This window comes from Schistocerca piceifrons, chromosome 1 (assembly GCF_021461385.2).
Source record: "Schistocerca piceifrons isolate TAMUIC-IGC-003096 chromosome 1, iqSchPice1.1, whole genome shotgun sequence".
In the NCBI taxonomy this organism is placed as follows: Eukaryota; Metazoa; Arthropoda; class Insecta; order Orthoptera; family Acrididae; genus Schistocerca; species Schistocerca piceifrons.
The window spans coordinates 1,201,063,042-1,201,088,827 of record NC_060138.1 but is presented as its reverse complement, the minus strand read 5'-3'; the positions used below and the strand labels follow the sequence as shown (position 1 = coordinate 1,201,088,827).

The window sequence follows — 25,786 nt, the reverse complement described above, 5'->3', positions numbered from 1 at the left end:
GCCTGCCGAACTGCGGATTCCAAGCGAAGTAAATAATCGATTGGAGATCGTCCCTCTCGAAAGCCACACTGGTAAGGGGACAATAGATCCCGAGATTCGAGGACCCAAGTGAGCCGACGGGCTACCAGCCGTTCAAGTAACTTACAACCAACATTGGTCAAACTAACTGGCCGATAGCTGTCAACAGATAGGGGGTTCTGACCAGGCTTAAGGACAGGGACCACAATGCTATCCCTCCACTGAGAAGGGAAGTCACCCCGGAGCCAGATACGGTTAAACACCCCAAGAAGATGGTGCCGTTGTGGAGCACTGAGATGTTGAAGCAGCTGGTTATGAATGGAATCTGGGCCAGGGGCCGTATCGTGAGAAGAAGATAGAGCAGAAAGAAATTCCCATTCAGTGAAAGGTTCGTTGTAAGATTCTGACTCACAAGTGGTGAAACATAAGGTGACAGCTTCAGCCTGCTGTTTTTGATGAAGGAAAGCAGCTGGATAGGAGGCCGACGCTGATGCCACTGCAAAATGTTCTGCGAGAACTAATGGGTCCGTACAAATGCCATCTGGGAGGTGAAGGCCTGGGAGGGTGGACTGCCGATGGCAACCTTGGAGAGAGCGAAGTGTAGCCCATACCCGTGACAGAGGGACAGTGGAACCAAGGGAAGAAACGAATCGTTCCCAACATATCCGCTTGCTCTGTTTGATTAAATAACGGGCTTTAGCGCGAAGGCGCTTAAAGGTAGAAAGGCTGGCTACAGATGGGTGCCTCTTAAAGTGTTGCAAAGCTCGACGGCGATCACGGATGGCAATGGCAATGGCCGTACTCCACCACGGGACTTGCCGACGATGAAATTGTCCAGATGAGCGCGGGACAGCAAGGTTAGCAGCGCGAACAATCGCGTCAGACACGTCACGTAGGACGTCATCAATACAACGCGACAAAGAGGGAGAAAACTCGACCTGTGCAGTATATAGAGGCCAATCGGCGCGGTGGAAAGACGAACGAGGTAACCTCTCCATCGGGGAGCGGGAATTGAGCGTGATAATCAACTCCCTGGTCACTATCACAAAGGTCGGCGTGTGGCGACCAGTGTAATGAAGGGAGGAGAGAGGGAGAAGAAAGAGAAAGATCAATGGCAGAAAAGGTACCATGACCAGCACTGAAATGAGTAGGGGAGCCATCATTAAGAAGGCACAGGTCGTGGTCTGCAATAAATTGGTCTATAAGAAGACCTCGTCTAGATGGAAAGGCACTGCCCCACAAAGGATGATGAGCATTAAAATCCCCAAGGAGGAGGAAGGAGGAGGAAGTTGCTGAAGAAGGGTGGGTAAGGCAGCAGGTGTAAGAGTCCTGTCAGGAGGGAGATAAAGATTGCAAACTGTGACTGCAGAGTCTAAGTGGACCCTAACAGCAACCGCTTCCAATGTAGTTTGGAGAGGAATCCACGTGCTAGCAATGTCTGTACGGACCAACGTACAAACGCCACCAAAAGCCCGCAAGGGTCCGACCCGATTTCGACAGAAAACACGGAACCCACGGAGGGTCGGTGAGTGAGCATCAGTAAAATGAGATTCCTGGAGAACCACACAAGCTGCAGAGTAGGACGAAAGAAGGGATTTTAATTCTGGAAGGTGACGATAGTATCCATTACAGTTCCATTGGAGAACCACAGAACGATGGTTTAAAGGAGGGCTAAACATGCTAAATCCAGTCATACCGCCGGGTCCCCACCCGTCACCGACAAGGAGGGGGCAACATCCATAAACGACAGGTCAGAATCCGGTTGTGAAGTCGGGGAAGGGACCTCCGGTGACACCAGAGGCTCTTTGTCCCGGGACTTATGTTTCTTCTTCTTTTCAGGCTGAGATCAAGGAGGGCTGTGTGGCATAATGGAGCCATCTGCAGCAAGATCAGGAACAGAAAGAGACCGGGCGACCTGGGGACCGATAGACCGCGGCTCTCGCGGTCGCCGCGCTGCAGCAGACCTTTGACCTGGAAGGTGCCGGGAAGGGGCATCCCGGGAGAGGCGCCCTTGACCGGCAGACGCCGAAGGAGTGGGACACTTCTCCGGCTGGGGAGGGGGAGCAGCGCCCAGAGGAGAAGGTGTGGGAGCCGCAGGGGAGGGGGGAAGGAGAGGGGTCCGGGATGGGGGTAAGGAAGGGGGAGGAAGGGATGAAGATGTAACCAAGGCGTAACTAGATGTCATGGACACAGGGTGCAATCGTGCATATTTCTTACGGGCCTCTGTGTAGCTTAAACGATCAAGGGACTTATACTCCTGTATCTTTTTTTCTTTCTTATAGACTGGGCAATCTGCTGAACGTGGAGAATGACTACCATGACAATTTACACATACAGGAGGGGGAACACAGGGACTCCCCTCATGGAGTGGACGTCCACAGTCACCACAGAGAGGGTCCTGAGAACAGCGAGAAGACATGTGGCCAAAACGCAAGCACTTAAAACACCGCATAGGAGGTGGGATGTACGGCTTCACATCACAGCGATAGACCATAATCTTAACTTTCTCAGGAAGGGTATCCCCTTCAAAGGCCAGGATAAAGGCACCAGTATCAATACGATTATCTTTAGGACCCTTCTGAACACGCCGAACAAAATGAACACCCCTCCGTCCGAGATCGTCCCGAAGTTCCTCATCAGTTTGAAGGATGAGGTCTCTGTGAAAAATCACACCTTGTACCATATTTAGAGACTGGTGAGGGGTAATGGACACGGGAATTGTGCCAAGATGGGTACAGGCACGAAGGGCCGCAGATTGGGCAGCCGAAGCAGTTTTTATCAGCAACGAACCCGACCGCATCTTGCTCAGGGAGTCCACTTCGCCGAACTTGTCTTCAATGTGTTCCACAAAGAATAAAGGTTTGACACTGGTGAAAGTATCTCCATCAGTCCTGGTGCAAACTAGATAACGGGGGAAAGGTTTTGCCCCTAGACGACGGGCCTGACCCTCCTCCCAGGGGGTAGCCACGGAAGGGAAGGCCGAAGGGGCAAGAGAAGAAGCACTTGAGGAATCAGTACCACGCAGAGAGACGGCCGCAGAAGAGCGGCCAGAGTTTTGGACCCGTATGCGTTTCATCTGCATAGCGTCCGCCCTGATACCACCTACTCCGATCAGGGGCTCTCCTCACGGGTGCCACCCAGCCACAGCAAGGGCCGTCTGGCACGGCGGCCATTGCCGGGAGTTCCGATGCTCCAGGATGACGAGCAACCACTCCAAGGCATGCATGAGGAGGTCACAGCTCAGGTATCAGAAGTGTGATCCCTGTGTGTTCAGGGGGCTCAACCAAAAGGGTACATAGCGACCCCACCACACGGGCTGGCTACCGTGCTGGCTATGCACCCTAGCATCAGACAACGACGTAAAAGAAAAGGTGGAATGTACTAGGAGGGCACACGTCGGAGACACTAGGTAAGGTGCTCTTCCCCAAATGGCTCACACTATGGAAGAGAAATTTTGGAATGGAGGTCAAACCCCAGAGGGGGACCAAGGAATGCCAAAAGGAGGAGATGATTACGCAACAAAGCCGGAGTGTAAAACCAACAGAACCAGGAGGATAGCGGGGGCCAACATAAGCAAGGACACCAATAGAGGGAGAGGAGAGGGCGAGGGGAAAGGGGTATGGAGGGGAAAGGAGGGGAAGGGAAAGGAAATGCAGCCCGGGAGAGAAAGAAGGCTGCAATGGCTCGGGGCCCCGTGTTCGCCACGCACGTATCCACAAAAGAGTTGTGGACCCCCTGGGGGGGTCTCTGTTGTGGAAGGTGGACCTCCCTACCAGGGAAAAGGTCATGGCAGTTTGGATGTTTAGGGGAGATTTGAACATGCATAGCATAACTGAGCAGCTGCTGTTGGTACCTGGTCTGTAGTGGAGGGATCCCATCCTCCACAAGCAGGTTGTTCACAAGGCTAGTCTGAAAGGCTCCTGTTGCAAATCAAACCCCACAGTGGTGTATAGGGTCCAGTGACCACAATGCTGAGGATGATGTCGTACCATATGCTGGACTTCCATAACCAAGATGGGACGGGATCATGGCTTTGTAAAGCTGCAGAAGGGTAGTGCAGTCTGCACCTCTGCTGCTGCTACTGAAGCAGCAAAGTGTACTAAGGTGTGTCCGGCACCTTTGCTTAAGTTGGAGAAGATGGAGAAGCCACATCAGCCGGGCATTGAAGACCAGTCTCAAAAAGCAGTAAGTCTCCACCACATTGAGTAGTTTGTCATTGACGTAAAATTCTGGTTGTGGATGACCAGTACAATGGTGACAGAAGTGCATGATACAAGTCCTAGTGTCAAAAAATTGAAAGCCCCGGGTGAGGGTCTATGACTGCGCTTCCTGAACAGTGTCCTGAAGTCAGTGTTCAACACCATCCACATTAGAGGAGCAGCAGTAACAGCAAAATTCGTCAGCATACAAGCAGGATGATACCAAAAACCCACAGCTAGACTGTTGATGTTCACTAAAAAGAAGGGGATACTTAATGCAAAGCCCTGCAGGACCCCATTCTCTTGATTATGAGGGGTACTGTGGGAAGCATGAATTCGAACACGGAAAGTACGGTCTAATGAGAAGTTCTGGGCCAAAACTGGAAGTGGACCCTGGTGACCCCACTCATGTAAGGCAGAAAGGATGTGTTGTCACCCTGTGATGTCATTAACCCTTTTGTAGATCAAAGAAGACAGCAATAAGCTGTTGACGTCAGTCAAAATCTGTCTGGATGGCAGACTCCAGGCAAAACAAATTATCAGCAGTGGAAAGGACTTGGTGAAAACCACCTTGGGAAGGAGCCAGAAGGCCCCAAGACTCAAGAGCCAACACAGCTGCCATTTCGCCACACATTCAAGCAACTTACGTAGAACATTAGTGAGACTAACTGGGCAGTCATAGTTCATTTGCAGGGGATGCTTACCCAGTTTCATCACAGGGACAACGATACTCTCCCACCATTGAGATGGGAGTCGCGCTGACAATCCACTCGTAGGGTTTTAAGCATTTAGTTGTGGATGCGGTTTGTTTCTGGGGCTGTATAATTCCCACTCACTGAATGGAGGATTACAGGGCTCCAGGTGCCGTGTAGTGAAAGATACATTCAATCATTCAATCAAATGTTTAAGGATATGAAAGACAGGTCGACAATTCTTGTAGGCAGAGGCTCGAGCACAACACAGAGCAAAAAGTTCAGCTACAGTGTCTGAGTCAGTGAATACAGTACTGTTCAAAGAAATACCAAGTTCACCTGCAGGGGACTGATATGCATTGAGGCGTCTGCTCTTCACCTAAATCTGCGAAGGAAGCGTACAAGGTCCAATGATTGAACAGTACCATTTGCAGCATTCTTGCTTCCATTGTTTTATTAAGTGACAGACCCATGCACAGAGCCGTTTAAAGCCGATGAGAAGGTCAACTGACAGATGTCACGTATGGCATTGAAGAGCCATGGCTGCAAACAGGAAGATCAATAGCCAAAGTAAGTTCCATGTGTCACACTGAAGTGTGTGGAGGCACCAGTACTCAAGTGACAGAGGTCAAGATGTGCCAGGAAGTTTTTGGCGTCTTTACCTCCTCCAGCATTCGAGGTTCCACCCCACATAGGGTTATGAGTATTGAAGTCGCCCAAGATTAGGAAGGGGGGAGATGGGGCGATCTGAGAAACCAATGCACACAATACATTCTCAGGCATTCCATCATAGGGAGGGAGATAAACATTATAGGTAGTAAAATCCTGAAATGCCCTAACTCAAACAGCAACATCCTCCAAAGTTGTATCAAGGGGGACCAGTTCACTATATACAGAGTTAAGAAAGTGTGTGCAAACTTCACTTGACACCCCATCATGATCAGCGTGATTCTTAAAACATATATCCCCAGTAGCCACGAAGGGCACAGGATCTGTGTTGCTGGAAACTAAGTTTGCTGAACAGTAATGCAGAAAGCAAGGAAGGAACTCAACCTGGTGGCGGGGAATAACCACTACAACTCCACTGGAGTACTGTGCTGTCAGTATACTGTGAAGGCAAAAGACAGGTTATGTCTCAGGGTCACCTGCTCCCACTGGTTCAGAGTGTATGGTATCAAGACCTACAAGTTCTGGGGCATGTTGTGTGGTGCAATCTGAAGCCTCTGGGGCCACCGGGATCGTTGCTGTGGGCTCAGAAGCAGAACATGGGAGATATGGTGGCCACTAGAATTTCCTTCATCTTGGAAGACTTCTTTTTGTCTTTCTTTTCTTTAGGGGTTTGGATGAGTGGGAGGATTTCCTTGAATTAGTTTCCGGGAATGAAGAAGATCATGAAGCCCTACAACCAACAGCCTGTGGCTTCTTCAACCACTGGCTAGAATCCGGTTGAAGACCAGCAGAAACCTAGGAGGAGACTGTCCCAAGGGACCACTTCCTGGAGTGATAAGCTGTATGAGAGTGATGTGTCTCGGCTGCAGAAGGGGATCTGCATCCCCAGTAGGTGGGGAGCCATTGTTCCCAAAATGGGTGTGGGGGATACAGCATGGGGAGAGCTCCCAACCATCAGGTGGACAAAGCATGGGCAAGTGGCTCTTAGGGCTTACTGTAGGAAGCATAATGGAGGAGAGTACCACCAGCAGAGAGGGCAATGTTGTCACATTGTTATGCATGCAGGGTGTAGATGCTCATACTTTTCCTTGGCCTCTTGTTATATCAGTCTGTCCAGTCTTATATTCTTGTATTCTCTCTCTCTCTGAAAGATAGTGCAGTCTGGTGAGCACGGAGAATGGTGCCCTCCACCGTTGATGCAGACAGGGGGAGGAGCAAAAGGAACGTCCACGTGCAACAGGCGTTCACAATCCCTACAAACTGGCCTGATGTCACAACACGATGACGTGCCCAAATTTCATACATCTGAAGCACAGCATGGGGAGGGGAGGGGGGGGGGAGATATTATTTCACGTCACATCGGTGTACCACCAATTTTAACTTTCCAGGCAATGAATTGCCCTCAAAGGCCGATACAGCCCCTGGTAGTAACCCTATTGTCCTTTGGCTCCCTATGGACATGACAAAGTGTACCCCATCACTCCAAGTTGGCACATAGCTCATTATCAGGCTACAAGAGGTGGTCACAATCAAAAATGATGACTCGAACCATGTTTAGACTACTATGGGGAGTGACAGACACTGAAATGTTACCCAATTTGTCACAAGCAAGCAACACCCATGTCTGGCAGGGGATGCTGTTCTAACCAGAAGTGACCCACTCTATTTCAGAGATGGCTGCAATTTCCCCAAACTTATTCCCTAGCATCTCTACAATGAATAACGGCTTTGCAGCCAAAAAGGAATTCCCATCTGTCCTTGAACAAACCAAGTATTCGGGGGAGTATTTCTCTACTTGTCCCTTAGCCTGATGTTCCTCCCACAGCGTAGCCAGGGATGGAAACATTTTAGGATCGTATCTCTCTGCATTAATCGAGCTCTTTCCTTCTGAAGAGACTGCTGGAGCTGTGAGACCAATATCAGGAGAAAGCTTCATAGTCAAGTCATCCACCACAGTGCCACCCACTCCGAATGGAGATTCTCCCCATGGACACCCCCCAGCCTCAGCAACAGTTACCTGGCCAGTAATCTGCTGCTCAGAGCCCCTGTGCCCTAGTCACGACAGGCACATACTCCTAGGTATGTATGGGAGATATCAGCTCAGTCACCAATAGTGTGAACCCTGCATGGTCAGAGGGCTACTACCAAGCAGGTAATTGATGACCTCCCTCCCCCGACACGCAACAGGATGGCTACCGGGCTGGGTTTTGGGCATACTGCCTTACTGGAAAAAGAAGGGTGCTAAGGTGGAAAGGCACAGAAGTGGAAGAGACACACTGGGCGACCTTCCCTGCATGATCCACATGCCTGAAAAATTTGGAAAAGTGGTGGCAGGTCAAACCCATCATCATCATCATCATCATCATCATCATCATCATCAACAACAACAACATCAGCATCATCATCCTCATGTGTTCTGCCTAAAGGCAGGTTTTCACATGGTAGTTCTCCAGGCTGTCCGGTCTTCTGCCATCCTCTTCAGGTCTGCACAATTTCCTCTTCCCTTTATGTCGTCTATCATCTTGTATCTCCTGAGGTGTACAGCCATCCTATGTTGCAAACTTCCGGTAAAGAACAACACCTGCTCATCTCCCCTGCTGCAGCCCACATGCCATCGCACCTGCCTCTGCTCACTGACCTGCAGCTGCACCATAATCGCTCAGCTCCCTGACCTGTAGCAGCTTTGGCCAAGCTGAGCTGCTATGGAATTATTCACTCTTTCTGTTTCAAGTGAAACCAGTCTGCTTCTTGTCAGTCGAAACACGTGTTCATTCTTTCAACTGAAACCATCCTTTAGTGTTTTAGTTGGCTGAGCTATCCATTCAGTCTTCTGAATGAAGTCTGTGGTATTTTCACTGGTTGAACTAAAACAGAGATATACAATCAGATACACATATCTCCAAAAGATACCTGTAGCCACAGGGGTTTGTGAAGACATTTCTGGGGGTACACTAAATTTAAATAAGTTTCACGTATATTCCTTTAATTGCACTAAATACATCAATTCTCCTTTCCATAATTAAAAACTGATTTTAGTGACTGTTTGCATTCCATTTTATTGAATAGGTGTGGTGATGTCTATTAATTACAATCATTTGAATCTAGCCTTAAACACTTATTAAGCCATATGTTTGTGTGAAAGGTAAATGAACTGGCTCACAAAAATAACTGATGCAACTAGGAGACATTGTTGGATGTCCATGTATCTTCATACATTGACCCAAAATAGACAGGTAGGTTAATGACTGGAGTTGCAATACTCAGTGACAAGTAGAATAGTCATCAAAGTGTATTGCTGTTGTTACTGTTCAGTGTTGTTACCATGCCTGGTAGTGGGTATAAGAGGGAAATCAACTGTACCAGATGTTGAGTGATGACGGATGTGAAGATGCTGCTTACCAGTGTGAAACAGCACCATCAGCCCCTGACAGTTTGAAAGCAGCTTAACTACGAGTCTCTATTTGGATGGCTGGTTGAAATGTGCAATATTCAGATTTGTGGAGCATTCTGATGTGACAGTGGCCCAATGTTTGACTGTGTAGGAACACGAGAACAAGTATACTTGTCATAAAGCTTCTGGTCGACCAAGCCTGAGCACCACAAGATATGATCGCTGTATTGTGCATCAAGCATACTGTAACTCATTCTGCCCATGACTTCTACCCTTGGACACAGTCTGTCAATTGGGTAAGGGACAACAAGGAGGGAACAAGTCAACTTATGTCAAGCAGTGCTGGCACTACACTTGCACTCACATGCCAATTTATTTTCCAAGTGGCTCTATCTGCCACCTTACTAGCCGTCAACCATGTATTACACGTTAACAAAAGTAAAAACTGACACTGAGGTGTAACAAATTCTTACAAGATTCGTGAAATTGAAATTGATAATTTCACGTTGAATAATCATGCTTGGTGTCAGTTCTCATAGGCAAATCAATTAAAACGGGCCAGTACTAAAACTTACAACATGGCAATTACTGTCATTTTTATTGCAGCTTTAGTCACATAGCAGATCATAGGATTTTTTTTTATTGTTTGTAAACAAGTGCCCACCCCAGCAAATGAGTGAAGTGAGTCATAATACCTATACAACTGCATATGTGGTTTCAAAAAATCTCCTTGTAAAGGAAGCAGTACCAGGAAGCAACTTTACAAATGCGCCTCCAACCACACACACAGTTACACTTTAAAGTGCATTTATTCCACCATGTAGAATTGGTATGAGGTAAATTTGATTGTACGGCTGGAAGCTAAGTGGTGTGCTCGTCCAACAGGACAATCGGAACAGCCCTGCACAGGTACAAATATGGACACCGGTGCGGCCAGAAATGAGTAAAGCACAGAGCATGTGGACAGTGGTTGCTCGCTTAGCCAGAGAACAGACAATGCGGCAGAAACAGCTAAATGTAACAGTCTGAAATATGGCTTCTTACAGCTTTTAGAAATTCAAAAATAAATCACAGTTAAATAATAGAGAAAAACTGAATACATATGCAATCTCAGAAAAAAATGGGGCTAATCCAATGAAACAATTGTTTCAATAACATAAAACCTACAGAAGTTAATGTTTTTCAGTAATTAAATATTTTCACAAGGAACCTCCGAATTAACTTTTAAACATTTCAAGCGATAACAAACTATATCTCAGATGATAGCACTGCACTCTAGCTATCATCCCTGAAAGCTATGTATCTCTATATATTTTATTTATTGATTTATTCATTTTATATCTCTTTCTTTATACAAATGTTTGTCCGAACATCATATCCACCACAACAACACAGTAACTCAATGCACCATGAATACCTCATATTTTGTCACAAATGTGTAGTTATTTAAGGAACATTTTATTACTTTACAGTAACTGTATTTATATGTAATTACAATTAATATTAAAAAAGGCATGGTAATTTAAAAGTGATAGTTGCCTATGTTAGCTGACAACCACTGAAAGAGAGTGCCAAAATACATTTCTAACAAGTAGACATGAGTATTTATTTACATGGCATTTAACAACATTTTGTTATCATTTAACATGAACACACTTGCCAGCTTACTACCACTTGCCCTACTCCCAAAAGTGGAAAGTGTATCTGACACTGCCCCATGATGGGTTAGGAACCATTTTGTCACTAATCAATAGAGGCACAACAATCACTCTGCAATGGCTCGACACAAGATTCTGGGTTTTGATCAATGAGGTTGGCAGTGGAAGATACACAAGAGCAGACCGAAGCCGATCAGCTTTTGCTTATTCGGAATTAGGGAGCCCTTGTTGTCTTTGTGAACAAACTGTAAAGACTCTACCATCTCCACAACTGAGTTGGGGGGGGGGGGGGGTGCATTATCGCACACTGGTCTATGTAGTCTCCAAAGATTGTATCAACTACAGCTTAAGTGCCATTTCGATAAATAGTGCTATATTTCAGATGGGCGGCAATACATGGGTATGTACAAGTATAGCTTCAACACTGTTTTTCTCTAATTGAACCTACAAATACTACTGAAATAAGAATAAGTTTTCATACCTTGTCCAGGAAGTAGTTGTGACCGCTGAGCACTATTCGTGAATGGTATAAAGCGACTCGACTGTTGTAAAGAACTCATTGTGGCATTAATATAAGGATGGCCACATTTGGAAACTTATTTTAATTTTACATTATCTGCAATTCTGACAGAGCCAGCACAGTCTGCATAATAGCTGGAAAAAGGAAGAACACAATGCAAGATGATAATTCACAAGAACTGAATTTAATCCTTAAAGCAACAATAACATACAGAATAGTCCAATGGTGGTGTTGTCATATACTAACATGAAGATGAATAAGGGGAAAAAGTGCTTTAATGATGAATCTAGATCATTATTGGTTTATCAACACAATGTGAAACCTTCAGGGATGTGGAACGAACCAATGCATACAAGAGTAAAAGCTTTTTTGTGGATGGTGCCCATTTCAATAAAATTCTTCTGAGTGTGAAATGTGTCGACTTATTGCTGGCGGCTTTCATCAGTCACACACACTCAAAAGAAGTTTACTGCAGAAATAAGTCGAGTAATTGCTTAACAAAAGAACAGCAACTTAAGAACTGGTATCAGAAACTGAGTGTCCACACTGTGGTTATAATTCAAATTTATCTATCAATAAACACAATCTCCGTCATATAACAACTTCTAGAAAATGCATTATGAGATTCAAACAATATTTCGCAAATGTGCAGACTGCTTCTAATGGCAACAAGTATCTTGTAAAATACAAGATTTCAGTGAAAGTCACACACAAACTTTCAGCTCAAGACGTATTTACGCATTTGTATGTCTTACATAAATGTCGATGTCCATTATAATTATCCGGGCTGTTATGCCATGGTCGGTTGATGAATTTTGTCTCAATTCCCAACTTTTCGTCTCCGACTGCGGGAGACATCTCCAAGGGGGTCCGTAGGTCGATGGAAGGTCCAACACACCAACTGGCTCACTACTTGAGATTGTTGTGTGTGTTGGACCTTCCATCGACCTATGGACCCCCTTGAAGATGTCTCCTGCAGTCGGAGGCGAAAAGTTGGGAATTGAGACAAAATTCATCAACCGACCACGGCATAACAGCCCGGATAATTATAATGGACATGACATTTCCGGCCGTGAAAGTCTACATTTTAGTATAAATGTCGATGTCAATGACTCACATGTCAAATCAATAACTGCAACATCTCTCATTTAAGACGAATTCAAGACCAACTGGGCTGTTATTTAACTGACCAGTACTACTAGTCAGCTTCATTTTGGTGTGGAATACTGAGAAAATGTCGTAGCCTACATGCTGCAGTTAATATATGTAATTCTTCATATAAGCAAAATATTGACATTTAAGTTATGCTTACAGGCTGCATGAAAAACAGATATTGTTTCATCCCACTCTGCGTAGTCTCTTCACTCGTCAACAAGACTCCAGTAAAAACAAACTTCGAAACATACAATGAAATCACTGTACACGATAGAACCCAATAACAAGGAACTATTGCAGTAAAACTGGGTACAAATAAGGGTAGCTACCGTCGGTTACGAATTTTCTTGTGTACTTTGCACACACGCAAAAACTGAGGCACGTAATGGATTAAAGTATAAGTTATTAGTAAACATTGCTGGTAACGAATGTGATATCATTAAGAGATTGACATTAGAACACAGGTACATTATTTGTTGTTAGGTTTCGTCATCCACCGTTTACCACACAAGTCATCCCGCACTTATTCAAAACATTAAAACAGCCGCTGATTTGACAAAAGGTACAATATCGCACAATTACTCCATGCAATCTAAATCATAGCAATACATGAAACTCAGTTCAGGAGATATTAAACTAAACCATTTTTCAAATATTCAGACTTAAGTCGTATGTTCATTACAAACTTATGCGTCCACAAGAACGTCCCAACGTTTTTTAAGCCTTAAACTTACGTTACACAATTCACCCCTCATCCCGTCTGTTGGAACTTAATTTCCGATAATCTCAATAGATGGCGATTGAATAGCTCTACGTAAAAAGTGGACAAAACAATGTCGGTCTCATGATTTCTTTCACGGAGACCAAAGATACTATTCTAACAATTCTCTGTCGCAGATCATGTTGTGAGAAGTATGTCTTTGCTATTATTATTGTTTGGCTGTGGTTTCGAAATTTGAAGTGCTATTGCGGCATATAATTTCTTTTAAATTACTTGTTACCGCTTGCCAGAATGAGCCTCTGTCTTTTAAGAACAGCATCACTTATTCATGAGCGCATTGCTTATACAACACTATCACCCGTACGTCTAATTCATCAGTACAGAAAGCGGCAGTTTGAAAGTAAGTTGTTCAGAGAAGAGCATTTTCAGTAAATTGCTGATGTTGACACCCTTTCAAGTAGAATTACGAATACTGCAAAAACAGTAATTTGGTAACTTGGACAGCAAACTTTTGTAATCTTCTGTAAATGGTTATTTCATTAAGGCATTCAGCCACCTAGTTGTAGGTTCAGTATTATAATGACGCCTAAGTTACTTTATGTTATATGCTTCATGGCAATTTTGGAGGAAACATAGTAACTAGCAAAAGTATGTGATTTAATCAAAACATTTATTTTGTGCATTTTGGCATCCGTTCAAGCTTGGTTCGCGTAAAATTACCCGACAGTTTTAATACAACATCTTTCTTTAAATGTCAGCAGTTGCTTATTTCAGTCTCACTGATCTTAATCCATTTACATAGATCATTAGCGATCCAGTGCCATACATTCTACACCACCAATTTTCCTATGAGTGTAATACACTCTATTCTTTTCATTCAATTCTTATAATACATATACTTCAAGCTCGTTCTGTTTACCCATAATAAAGGTTTCTACAGGCTTACGAAACGTGAGAAAAACAAAACGGTAAAAATTTTATACACCGTTATCGGACTTCCTACCACTGTAGCACAACAAACGGCGCGCTTTGGAGAGATCTTTTCTTTCCTGTGTCGTTCAAACTGCCCCTTTTCGGAACACGCTAGTATGAGTACGAAATCCGCCAACTACGGTGCATTAACTCCACACACACACACACACACACACATTGAAATTAAAGCCCTTTCTTCATGGGATGTGTAGGCTTGCATCATGCACCGGTTCCGCCGTGTAGACGGGGCCACTTGCACAAAACTCACACGTACGATCGCTGTTAGATGGAATACGACAGATCCTATCCTCACGCGTATTTAAGTGCTGCGCACTTGCGCAAAAGATCAAGTGGAGAACACACATGACAAACAGCGCGACGCTCTTTGTGAACTGTCTCCTGCTCGACTAAATGTTCTGGTTCGTCCATCTCATAAATAGTTAACGGGTGGGAAGCATTCATTGGAATTTAAACGATAAGACGCTTATATGGGGAAGTAAATGTAAACCAGTGATCCGGATCTTTCTGGAACCGCTCGTAGAAATATGTTCTTGTTCATTCGCCTATGCACTCGCACACCAGCCATAATGTGTCTTCTCACGAAAAGAGAAACGTGAGTTAATCTAGTGAACTAACATTGGCAACAGAAAAGCAACATTTGTATTGGTTTGTCCATGATTCCCAGCATTTGTAGTGAGGTCGTTTACACATATAAGTGACTTACGTTTCACGTAAACTGCACGAAAACAACTAAAAACGGTGTCCTAAAATACAATTAAATATAGTAATAATAAAACGACATAAAATACTTGATAATCACGAGAAGTAAATTTAGGCCGTCGGTTCACTTGCTGGGAGTTAACAAAAACTGTAGACACTTAGAGCTGACGATTAGACAGGCATGCACCGCATAAACGCTTTTTCTTGGTTGGGCAACCTGTTGTGCGGAGTGTTGCAGTAGATGGCAACTTTCTTGTTCGCGTCGCACGTCCCGTGTAAAACGGGCATAAGATGGCGGCTGCTGAATTTGCTACTGTCAGCCAATCAGCGAACCGGTGCAGGACCCGTGATTTAGTCAGCCAACTACAGCGAGCACAGGAGACGTGACTTTAGTCAGCCTATCAGGATGACTTCGTTGCGCGTTCTGCTGGTAAAGCGCCCCTGTTGTTGTTGTTGTTGTTGTTCAGAGACTGGTTTGATGCAGCTTTCTATTCTACTCTACTCTATCCTGTGCTAGCCTCGTCACCTCCGAATAAGTACTGCAACCTACATCCCTCTGAATCCGCTTACTGTATCCATCTCGTGGTCTCACTCTACTATTTTTACCCTCCAGCACTAAATTGGTGATCCCTTGATGCCTCAGAATGTGTCCTACCTACCGATCAGACGAATGTCAGGTCGGTAGGACACATTTGTCTAGTCAAGTTGTGCTACAGATTCCTCTTCTCCCCAGTTCTATTCACTACCTCCTCATTAGTTATGTGATCTACCCATCTAATCTTCAGCATTCTTCTATAGCACCATATTTCAAGAGCTTCTATTCTCTCCATATCTAAACTGTTTATCACCCATGTTCTACTGCCAGACACAGATACCCTCCACACAAATATTTTCATAGAAGTCTTCCCTACACTCAAATCTATATTCAACGTTAACAAACGTGTCTCCTTCAGAAACATTTAGATTGCCAGTCTACATGCTGTCTACTTTGTCCATCATCAGTTATTTTGCTGCCCAAGTAGCAAAACTCATCTACTTCTTTAAGTGTCACATTTCTTAATCTAATTCCCTCAGTACCACCTGACTTAATTCGACTATGTTCCATTATCCTTGTTTTGCTTTTGTTGATGTTCATGTTATATGCTCCTTTCAAGACACTGTCTATTCTGCTCAGCTGCTCTTCCAGGTCCTTTGCTGTCTCTTACAGGATTACAATGTCATTGGCAAACCTCAAAGATTTTATTTCTTCTCCATAGATTTTAATTCCTACTCCATATTTTTCTTTTGTTTCCTTTACTGCTTGCTCAATACCCAGATTGAATAACGTTGAGGATAGGCTGCAACCCTGTCTCACCTCCTTCTCAAGCACTGCTTCCCTTTTGTACCCCTAGACTCTTATAACAGCCTTCTAGTTTCTGTACAAATTGTGCACAGCCTTTCGCTCCATGTATTTTATGCCTGCCACCTTCAGAATTTGAAAGAGAATATTCCAGTCAACATAGTCAAAAGTTTTCTCTAATTCTACAAGTGCTTGAAACTTAGGTTTGCCTTTCTTTAACCTATCATCTAAGATAAGTAGTAGGGTCAGTATTGCCTCATGTGTTTCAATATTTCTACAGAATCCAAAATGATCTTCCACAAGGTCGGCTTCTAACAGTTTTTCCATGTGTGTTAGTGTTTTGCAACCATGGCTTATTAAACTGATAGTTCAATAATTTTCATATCTGTCAACGCCTGCTTTCTTTGGGACTGGAATTATTGTATTCTTCTTGAAGTCTGAGAGTATTTCACTTGTCTCATTGTATTGAATCATATTATTTTTCCATTCATTTGTTTTCTTATATGTAAACTAAGAGAGTTGTAGACACTGCCAAAGGTAAATTAATGAGCTGTTTTGTGGCAGGGGTAATGTTTTGATACATCATTAAATATCTGTGTGAAACAAAGTAAGAAATACACTCTTCACTTTGGTAACTCGTATATCTTCACCCTTTTGTTTGGGAAGTAGTAGTGTACAGATGTATGCTTGGATTCGTTGTACCAGCATTGTTAAGAATGTGTATTTTAACTGTTCATTAAAAGTATTATAACAAGTTATTAGAAACGGAATATCTATTCGTACGGTTATAAGATCAACCCCTATCTGTTCATCATTGCACTTGCTGCCAAGATCCTGCATCGAGAAGTTCAGTGAAGACAGGAATAATTTACACGATATTCTGGAGGAGCATTCCTGCATCAACATTGTCACAATCAAGACTAAACACAATGGAATTAATGTGAAGGTAATGACTCGGACTTGATTGGTACCTATTGAACGTGGTTTAATTATACTAAAATGTGCTTCTTGTGACAGATCGACAATTTCAATGATTGCTGTGATTATTTGGTACTGCACACTACTGGAAGCAGCAGTACATAATCCAAATTATCTTTATTGACCTTGAATGTAATAATAGTAAAGGTCTGTTGATATTGGCATCAGTCAAAGTTCAACGAAGACTGTGCAGAGACTGATAAATTACCTTCAACATTTTTCCAACTATTCTTTACAATCAGTTTTTCCAATTAATCAAGCAGAATTACAATCGGGCACTTTTATTATGGTTCATGTAATTATACCAGACACAGGAAAAAAAAGGTCTAGACCTGAAAACCTTCACAATCATACAACAAAAACTGACAAGTACAAAGTCTGAGGTAAATTTTGTGGAGGAACTCTCAGATCCTTTCAAAATCAAAAGTTTGGCAAGACAAGGAGATGGACTGTCTCTATCCCTTATCAGAATTTCCTTGAGAAAGTGATCCTAGAATGGCACAAACAGAAATGAATCCTCAAAATTGATCAGCCAGTCAATTTAAGCAGAGACAAGTAATCTACAGATTACCTAGCATTTGCAGGTGATTTAGCAATATTATCTTGCAACCTCTCATCAGCCCAAAGTCAGATTCAATTCTTCAAAGACACTGCAGGAAAAGATGGTCTCCAGATATCTTTTGAAAAGACAGATTACATGACCTGCAACAAAGAAGCACAAACATTTATGGAGACAAAAAAAGGCAGAATTAAATGAGTTCCACACTTTAAATATCTCATGGAACCAAAACAAATTAAATTAGATACCAAAAGATAGGAACTGCATACCGACTTAACCAAAATATCTACAACAAGAAATGTATCCCTAAGCTCACAAAACTAAGGCATTACAATACAGTAATTACATTATTGGTGAAAAGTTTTCGTTCACCCATGATAAAAACTATATACTTCATTTCAATGTACAAACACATCATACAAACCAAATAGACCAAGAAAGTAAATATTTCATCTCTATCATTAAGGACTTGGAAGAACAGTTGAACGGAATGGACAGTGTCTTGAAAGAAGGGTATAAGATGAACATCAACAAAAGCAAAACGAGGATAATGGAATGTAGTTGAATTAAGTCGGGTGATGCTGAGGGAATTAGATTAGGAAATGAGACACTTAAAGTAGTAAAGGAGTTTTGCTATTTGGGGAGCAAAATAATGATGATGGTCAAAGTAGAGAGGATATAAAATGTATACTGGCAATGGCAAGGAAAGCGTTTCTGAAGAAGAGAAATTTGTTAATATCCAGTATAGATTTAAGTGTCAGGAAGTCGTTTCTGAAAGTATTTGTATGGAGTGTAGCCATGTATGGAAGTGAAACATGGACAATAAATAGTTTAGACAAGAAGAGAATAGAAGCTTTTGAAATGTGGTGCTACAGAAGAATGCTGAAGATTAGATGGGTAGATCACATAACTAATGAGGAGGTATTGTATAGAATTGGGGAGAAGAGGAGTTTGTGGCACAACTTGACTAGAAGAAGGGATCGGTTGGTAGGACATGTTCTGAGGCATCAAGGGATCACCAATTTATTACTGGAGGGCAGCGTGGAGGGTAAAAATCGTAGAGGGAGACCAAGAGATGAATACTCTGAGCAGATTCAGAAGGATGTAGGTTGCAGTAGGTACTGGGAGATGAAGAAGCTTGCACAGGATAGTGTAGCATGGAGAGCTGCATCAAACCAGTCTCAGGACTGAAGACCACAATAACAACAACATCATTAAGTGCAATACAATATGTTCTAGATTTTAGCCTCTTCAGAGTATCCGCCCTTTGCCCTCATAACAGCTGCACAAATTCTTGGCATTCTGTAGATAAGAATTTGTACTGTTTTTGCATATATTGCAGTCCAACACATTTCTAAATTATTCCATAGCCCTTCAACATCAGACGACCTCAGTTTTCTGGCCACCTTGTCAAATTGATTCCATAAGAGTTCAATGGGATGTAAGTCAGGTGACAGACTCAGCCAAATCATATTCATCAGTTCCCTACTTTTCTCTTTTCTATTGACATACCTCCTGCGCAATGATATCCTTCATTCTTTAATGTCCCAGAAATTCTCACTAGATCACCAACTTTATCAGCTGTGGAACACCCGCACACCTTGACCAACCCTCCACCATGTTTCACTTTTGGCTTCACACACTGACTCTTCATGTGTCCTCCACGAATTTTACAAACATACATTTGACAATGGCTTTTAAATATTTCATTCTCAGATTTGACCTTGAATATCATCTTGGACCATTGGTGTTTGCTCCAGTTTTTATTTTTTTTGTGCCCATTGGAATATTTTAACCTTATTTTGTTTGCTTAATAAAGGCTTTTTTTGGCCTCTATGCATTCCTTCAGACCTTGTTCAAGAAGACAGCATTGCACTGTTGAGACAGATATTGGGGCTGCTCACATATTATTTACTTCCTTGCATGTTACAGGTGCTGTACAAGTCATCCAATGTTTACCCTACATATGAACTTATCTTTACCTTATGATGTTACTCAGTTTCTCCTAGATCATGGGAATCTTGCTCTGTCGCCAGTATGTCACTGTCATTGTGGATACTCATCAGCACCCCTCAATGCAAACAACCATTCAAATACACAACAGAGGCACTTTATTTGTTTATACAGTAAAGCATCTGAGTAATGGACATCTATGGGGAAAATAAAAGTGTCGTTTTTAAGAAGTGTTCTTTATTCAGGAATGGATAAATAGACAGTATACAATATAGTACGTACAATGTGCTGTGGAGAGAAAGATACTGTACTGCTGTATACTGTATTAAGTAAATTAGTGAAAATTTATCTTTAAGTACAGTACTACATTAATAAATCATCATACATTAGTATAATATAGAATTAAAATGTCTTTCATGCATTCTGCGAGGTTGGTCACGCTGTTTGAGGCGCCATGTCATGGATTGCACAGCCCCTCCTGTCAGAGGTTCGAGTCCTCTCTCAGGCATGGGTGTGTGTGTTATTCTTAGCATAAGTTAGTTTAAGTAGTGTGTAAGTCTAGGGACCAATGACCTCGGCAGTTTGGTCGCTTAGGAACTCGCACACATTTGAACATTTTTTGCAATATTGGTTTGAAATAATCATGTATTTTTTCTGAACCAGAGTGTCATTTATAATTGCTTTCTTAATATGTGTTTCAACTGCTAATACTAAACTGGGTCTCTCATCATCACTTTTCACTAAAAGTGTTTCAATTTCCTTACTTCTTCAACAGTCTGTGTACTTGAAAGGGGAGTAAAATCCAGTTCAGTTATGTCATCATCATCCTGTTGTCAGCACATCCTTCTTGATGCAGCTCTTTTATGAGTTCATTTATGCCAGTTGATTAACTTTCTGTGAACAGTGCATCATCAATAATGACGCATTCTTCGGATCCAACAAAAAATTCCTCTTCTAAAGTCTGATGTTCATGCTCATATATCTTGTGACTGTTTTCTTTGTCATCACTGTCAATCACTGAAGCACGGTCATTAAAAATGAACCTTGCCTTCTTGAAGCAGTTCCTGATTGTAGTCAATGGTACATGTTTTAAGGCTGAAGAAATCCACAGAATTGCATCCAACACTCTTATAGATTTTCGAAGTTCATATCCAGATTCAGCATAGTCCATTAGAGACAAAATCTCCCTCAACACTTTTTGGCTGTGAAACACTTTGAAATTTTGAATAAACCCCTGATCCAGTGATTGACAATGTGAAGTTGAGTTTGGCAGCAATGGAAAGTGGCATCACTTTCCTCCTTTGTCTTTCCGTTCTTCTATCAAACTCCAACAACCACTCAGTCCTTATTGCCCTCATTATTGAAGAGCATTTATTTGCATACCACTCCATGTTCAGTTTACTCAAGACAATACCTTTGAAGCATCTACGCTTCACAGCCTTAACAATAATCAAAGGCTTTTTAAGAAATTCACCAATTGTATTAACACACAATACAATAGTGAGCCATTCTTTTGAAATTTTTCCTCCTGATCAGGCCATTGTCTCACTGGGAAGAATTTAGAAGAAAACCACCAGTCTCATCTCAGTTAATAATGTTTCTTTCTTCATAACCCTTTCAAATTCCTGTTATCCTCTTTTGCCAATCTGGCATCCACTGAGCTGGATTCACCACACAATTTAGAAATGAGATGTGTCAAGCCAGCCTACAAATGCTTTAAAATCATAAAATCCTAAATCTTTGGCGATTGTGAGTGCTTTCTCGTGGACCAGCAGTCCACTAAAAGGCAAATTATTGCTACAAGCATGTTAGAACCATTCAAAAGTCAGACTGTCAACTTTTGAGCCTGGTGTATGAGGAAAAGTGGTAAGGTTATCATTTCCAGTCAATGAATTCAGAATGTCCTTTTTGTTACTTAAAATGTCACTGATCTGTGTTTTTCCACCAGGAAACCACATGGCTGTTTCTCTACATTAATCTTCTCCTTTGTATAGACTCCATGCCATACATAACTTCTCTCATTTGAAGACACAAACAGTACACATTTTAACTTACAATATGTTCAAATGCATTTTAATTATTGCCACTGTTTCCTTTAAAACTGTCTTTTTCTTCCAAACTGTCTTGTATTTGGAAGTTTTAATTGTTGTTGGGGGATACATTTCAGTGTCCACTTCTATTATAGAGAATGCCACTGTTCAGAAGAATTTTATCATAAGAAATAATGTTATTTTGCAGAGGATTTTGAATTGTCTCCTATTGAGAGGAGTCCACTATTGGGAAATGTCCGTTACTGGGAGTTTTACTGTACTTGTCTTAGTATGAGAACGGAGATATAATCGAATATTCGAAATGAAATCATTGTTTTAACCACAGATACATAGTTTGATAGGTGACTGAAAACTTTTGACCCATAGTGTAAACCAGAATGTCTCTGTGAATCAGAAGCACTTATTTTGAACAGGAAGAAAGACATTGAAAACATTGAGAAAAAGGAATGCAAAATTGTAGGAAAAATTCTAGGCCCAAACCTCAGACAAACAATGACATCTCAGAAGCAGTTAGGAAGACAAAGAATACACAAATAAACATAATGACATTAGAAAATGCAATTAAAAGTGTGTGATCACATTAAAAGAGTGAATGCAGACAGACTTACAAAACAAATAATTAATTTTTTTGACGATAGGAACAAAGCTGAAAAAATGGACATGATTAAATTGGTTGGCAAGATCAAAACTGGTCTGAAACTGGCAAATATTACTCCAGATGATGTTCATAACTGTGAAATCTTCAGGTCAAAAATTCACAAATGGCGAGTTGACAGAAGGGAAAACTAAAGAAGAAGACTGGGACAACATGGTCCGAAGAGAGGAAAGCAGATGCTTATATCTATGTCAGATGCTTACCTCTTAGTACTTTGTACAGTCCTAATGGGCTTATTCACAATTATTATTATTATTATTATTATTATTACTGAAACTGTTTGTAAATTAGTGCATGTTATACATGTATCCCATTTTTATTGTAACTTTGCTTATCACGTTGCTCTGCAGCTAATAAGGTCCATAATCACAGAATTCAAATAAAAATAAACAGATAAATAATGTTTCAGCAGCCAAAACCAGAAATGATTTCATTTAAAAAAAGATAAATAACTTCTGCTTACTTCTTTTTCATGACTCAATGCCAAATGGAGATCTGCAAACAGAGAAGCAGCTACCTACTTGCGAACGGATGGGAGAATGATATACATGACAAAAGCACATCGAAACTGGTCTTGTGTGTGTCAGAGATGGAGTTTGTTTAGTAGGGGGAACAAGTATCAAATTTAGTTAGGGATTAATCACTGGGAATTTAGGAAGCAAAAACTTGGAAAATTACTTTGCAGGATCTTATAAGAATAGGCAGAGATTGGAATGCAAACAGAAGACTTATAAGAATATTCACTCATTCATTGTGGCAGATCTCTTTCCTTGTCAATAGCCAACAATGTCCCAAAGCCCAGAATGTTCAATAAGAATAGATGAACAGCTGCCAGATGTGCTGTATGGCAGAGGTTGCACTTATGTAGGTTAGATACCATCCCACCCACTTCCCAGTTCTTGAACATAAAGTGGCCAGGAAGAATGATTAGTCATATCTTTGCATATTAGCACAAATGTCTAATATTGTCACTAAGGTGTGTACAATACGGCGAAGTTTTGTGTTCTCAAAATCTTTTTGATGGAACCTTCTTGTGAGCTCTGACAAAGCTGGGGAGGATAGCATAGCTTCTGGCAGGGCCAAATTGGCTCCAATGTAGGAGCCAGATGAAGTGTGTTCCCAACACAGGGTAGGGAGGGCTCTTAGATTAGTTCAACCCACTAGGGGAGCTAACACGATGTGAAATATTGACACTCCAGTTTGGGGGTTGACCATGGGATCAATACCCCTGCCTGGTAAAAAACTTATCATTGCAAATAATTTAACCAGGAATGCTGGACAGCCCTTACAAAGACAAACTGTGCCTTTGAACAAGAATATGGATATACCAGTGCTTAAACTGGGAAAATGCAAAGTACATACACTGCTGCAGAAAAGAGCTATGAAGCATTGCTTAAGAGGCAATGAAGTGTGGAATGGAAGTTGCACTCCAGGAAATATGGTGAAAGGGAAGGGGTGACATACATATTCTCTGTGTATTACTCAGGAAAAGCTGAAAGACAAGGAGAGTATTGAATTGGATTTATAATCTCCAAAGATGTGCCTAGGTCATTTCAACTAAAATAAAGCCGCACATCCTAAGTGGAAATACAGGGTGTCCCACAAAGGGGCTTACATTGTTTGAATTATAATAACTGAGGAAATATTAAAGATAAACTGATCCAACTGTGATTATATGGTGTTCTCATGACTAGTGTATAGCCATTGATTTTCCCCCCTTTTTTGTTGACAGTAACTAAAGGTAAATAACAAGATGGCTGGAAACTTGTCCTTGGAGCAAAGAAAGTGGATTTTAAAATGTTATTGGAAATGTGAAAACCTGAAAGGGAGGCTGTGGTGGAGAGTTTGATAATGCATCACCATCATGTGTAACAATAATGAACTTATGAGACAAATTTGATAGGGAAGGAAGTGTGCACAATTTGAAGAAGGCAGATTGTGACAGGAAGAAATCAGTAGCAGATGAAAGAGGGGTGGACACAGTGGTACAGATTTACAAAAGATCACCAAAGAAGTCTGTATGGGAAGCTATGCATGAATCAGATGTAGGCAAATCAAGTGTTCTCCACATTTTTAAAAAAAGTTTAGTGGAAACCCTACATTCCCACGTTGCTCCACACAATGAATGAGGATGATTCAGACAGGTGCCTCGAATTTTGTGACTGAATTTGTGATAATGAACAGTTGACTGATGTTATCAGTCAGTCTGATGAGGGAACATTTAAATTGAATTGAACCATCAATTGCCATAACTGTGTACTGGGCAAGAGATAATCCCCATGTTATGGAAGAATGAGCTGTTAATTTTTCTGTGTTATCAGTGTGTTATGGCATGTCTGTTAGAGGACTTGGGTCATTCTTTTTTGAAGGAATAGTGACAGGTGTAAAGTATCTTACAAAGTTATAGGAACAGGCTGTATCAGCTGTTCACCAACCGTAACAAGATTAAGTTCCCCCCCACCAAGACAGTGCACTGTCACATTACCATCATGACATGTGCCAGTTCCTTAATGAAACATTTTTTGTGAGGTGGATAAGCTGGTGGCGAGGTGGTGAGTTTCCACCCAGATCCCCCAATCTAACAATGTTAGACTTCTTTCTATGGGCATCCATCTTCGCTGCAAAGCCACATATGCTGGAAGACATGAGAGAGGCAATTGTGAGAGCCTTTGAATCCATTCCAACAGCATCAATAACACATTTGTTGATCTGTTCTGCAGTACCGCAGACACTGTGTTGCTCATGATGGAGGATATTTTGAACATCTTCAAGAATAAAACACGGTTATTAATGTCGCAGCCATCTATGAGACTTAAAAATTCATATCTTTTGCTAAATTTATTCAAGTTATTAAAGTTCAAACTGTGTAAACCAGTGAAAGTCACCCTATAGATCTCTCTGTAAGTCCATCTTTATAAAGGCAGCTGTGAGGTCTTGGCTGTTTAATATGAAATGTTGAATCAAAACACCTTTCAGCCATTTAAATTTCCAATTGAGATTTTTTACACGGTGTACCCTCTTACCCTGTAGATGCTTCCACATGCTTAATAAATTATTTGCCTTCAGTGTATTAAGTAGACAGGTGAAAATACAATTATTTGGAGTCATAATGATCTAACCCACTGAAGTGAAACATGGACATTAACGATTACTGATGATCAGCAGCTCAAGATATTTTGCTGTAACATGCTACTAGTGCTTGTGAGTGTGAGTGCTTCTAGTGCTTGAGAGTGTGACTGCACTAAGTGTGGTGTCACCACACGTGTGTGTTTGAATCAGCCACCAACTATAGCTGTGCAGGCTGTCCTCTGGAAGCTGCCAGTGAGAGGCATGTGCAGGACACGATCTCCGCCCACATCGTCTGCTGGTGACTCGCACATATATATGTGCGTAGCAGTGCTGACTGACCCCTCTCTGTGTTGTTCTAGTTGTATCACTCACTTCAGTTGCGCTGCCTCTTGTGGAGTCCCAAGAGGCTATTTTTGGTGTATTTCAGAGGTTAAAATTAAAACCATATTTGTATGACTTGGATTGGT

At 42.0% G+C, this 25,786-nt stretch overlaps 1 protein-coding gene across 1 annotated transcript in view; it reads right to left on the bottom strand.

Annotated features, from left to right (window-relative positions):
* LOC124802529 (angiomotin-like protein 1) overlaps positions 1-13,158 on the bottom strand; it is a 103,923-nt gene extending 90,765 nt beyond the window's left edge. The window contains exons 1-2 of the mRNA XM_047263379.1: positions 13,037-13,158; positions 11,109-11,281 (exon numbers count right to left, since the gene is read on the bottom strand). Of these exons, the coding sequence (XP_047119335.1) occupies positions 11,109-11,187 (79 nt within the window). The 5' untranslated portion in view covers positions 11,188-11,281; positions 13,037-13,158. The remainder of the gene's footprint in view (positions 1-11,108; positions 11,282-13,036) is intronic.
* Between the last annotated feature and the right edge of the window lie 12,628 nt (positions 13,159-25,786).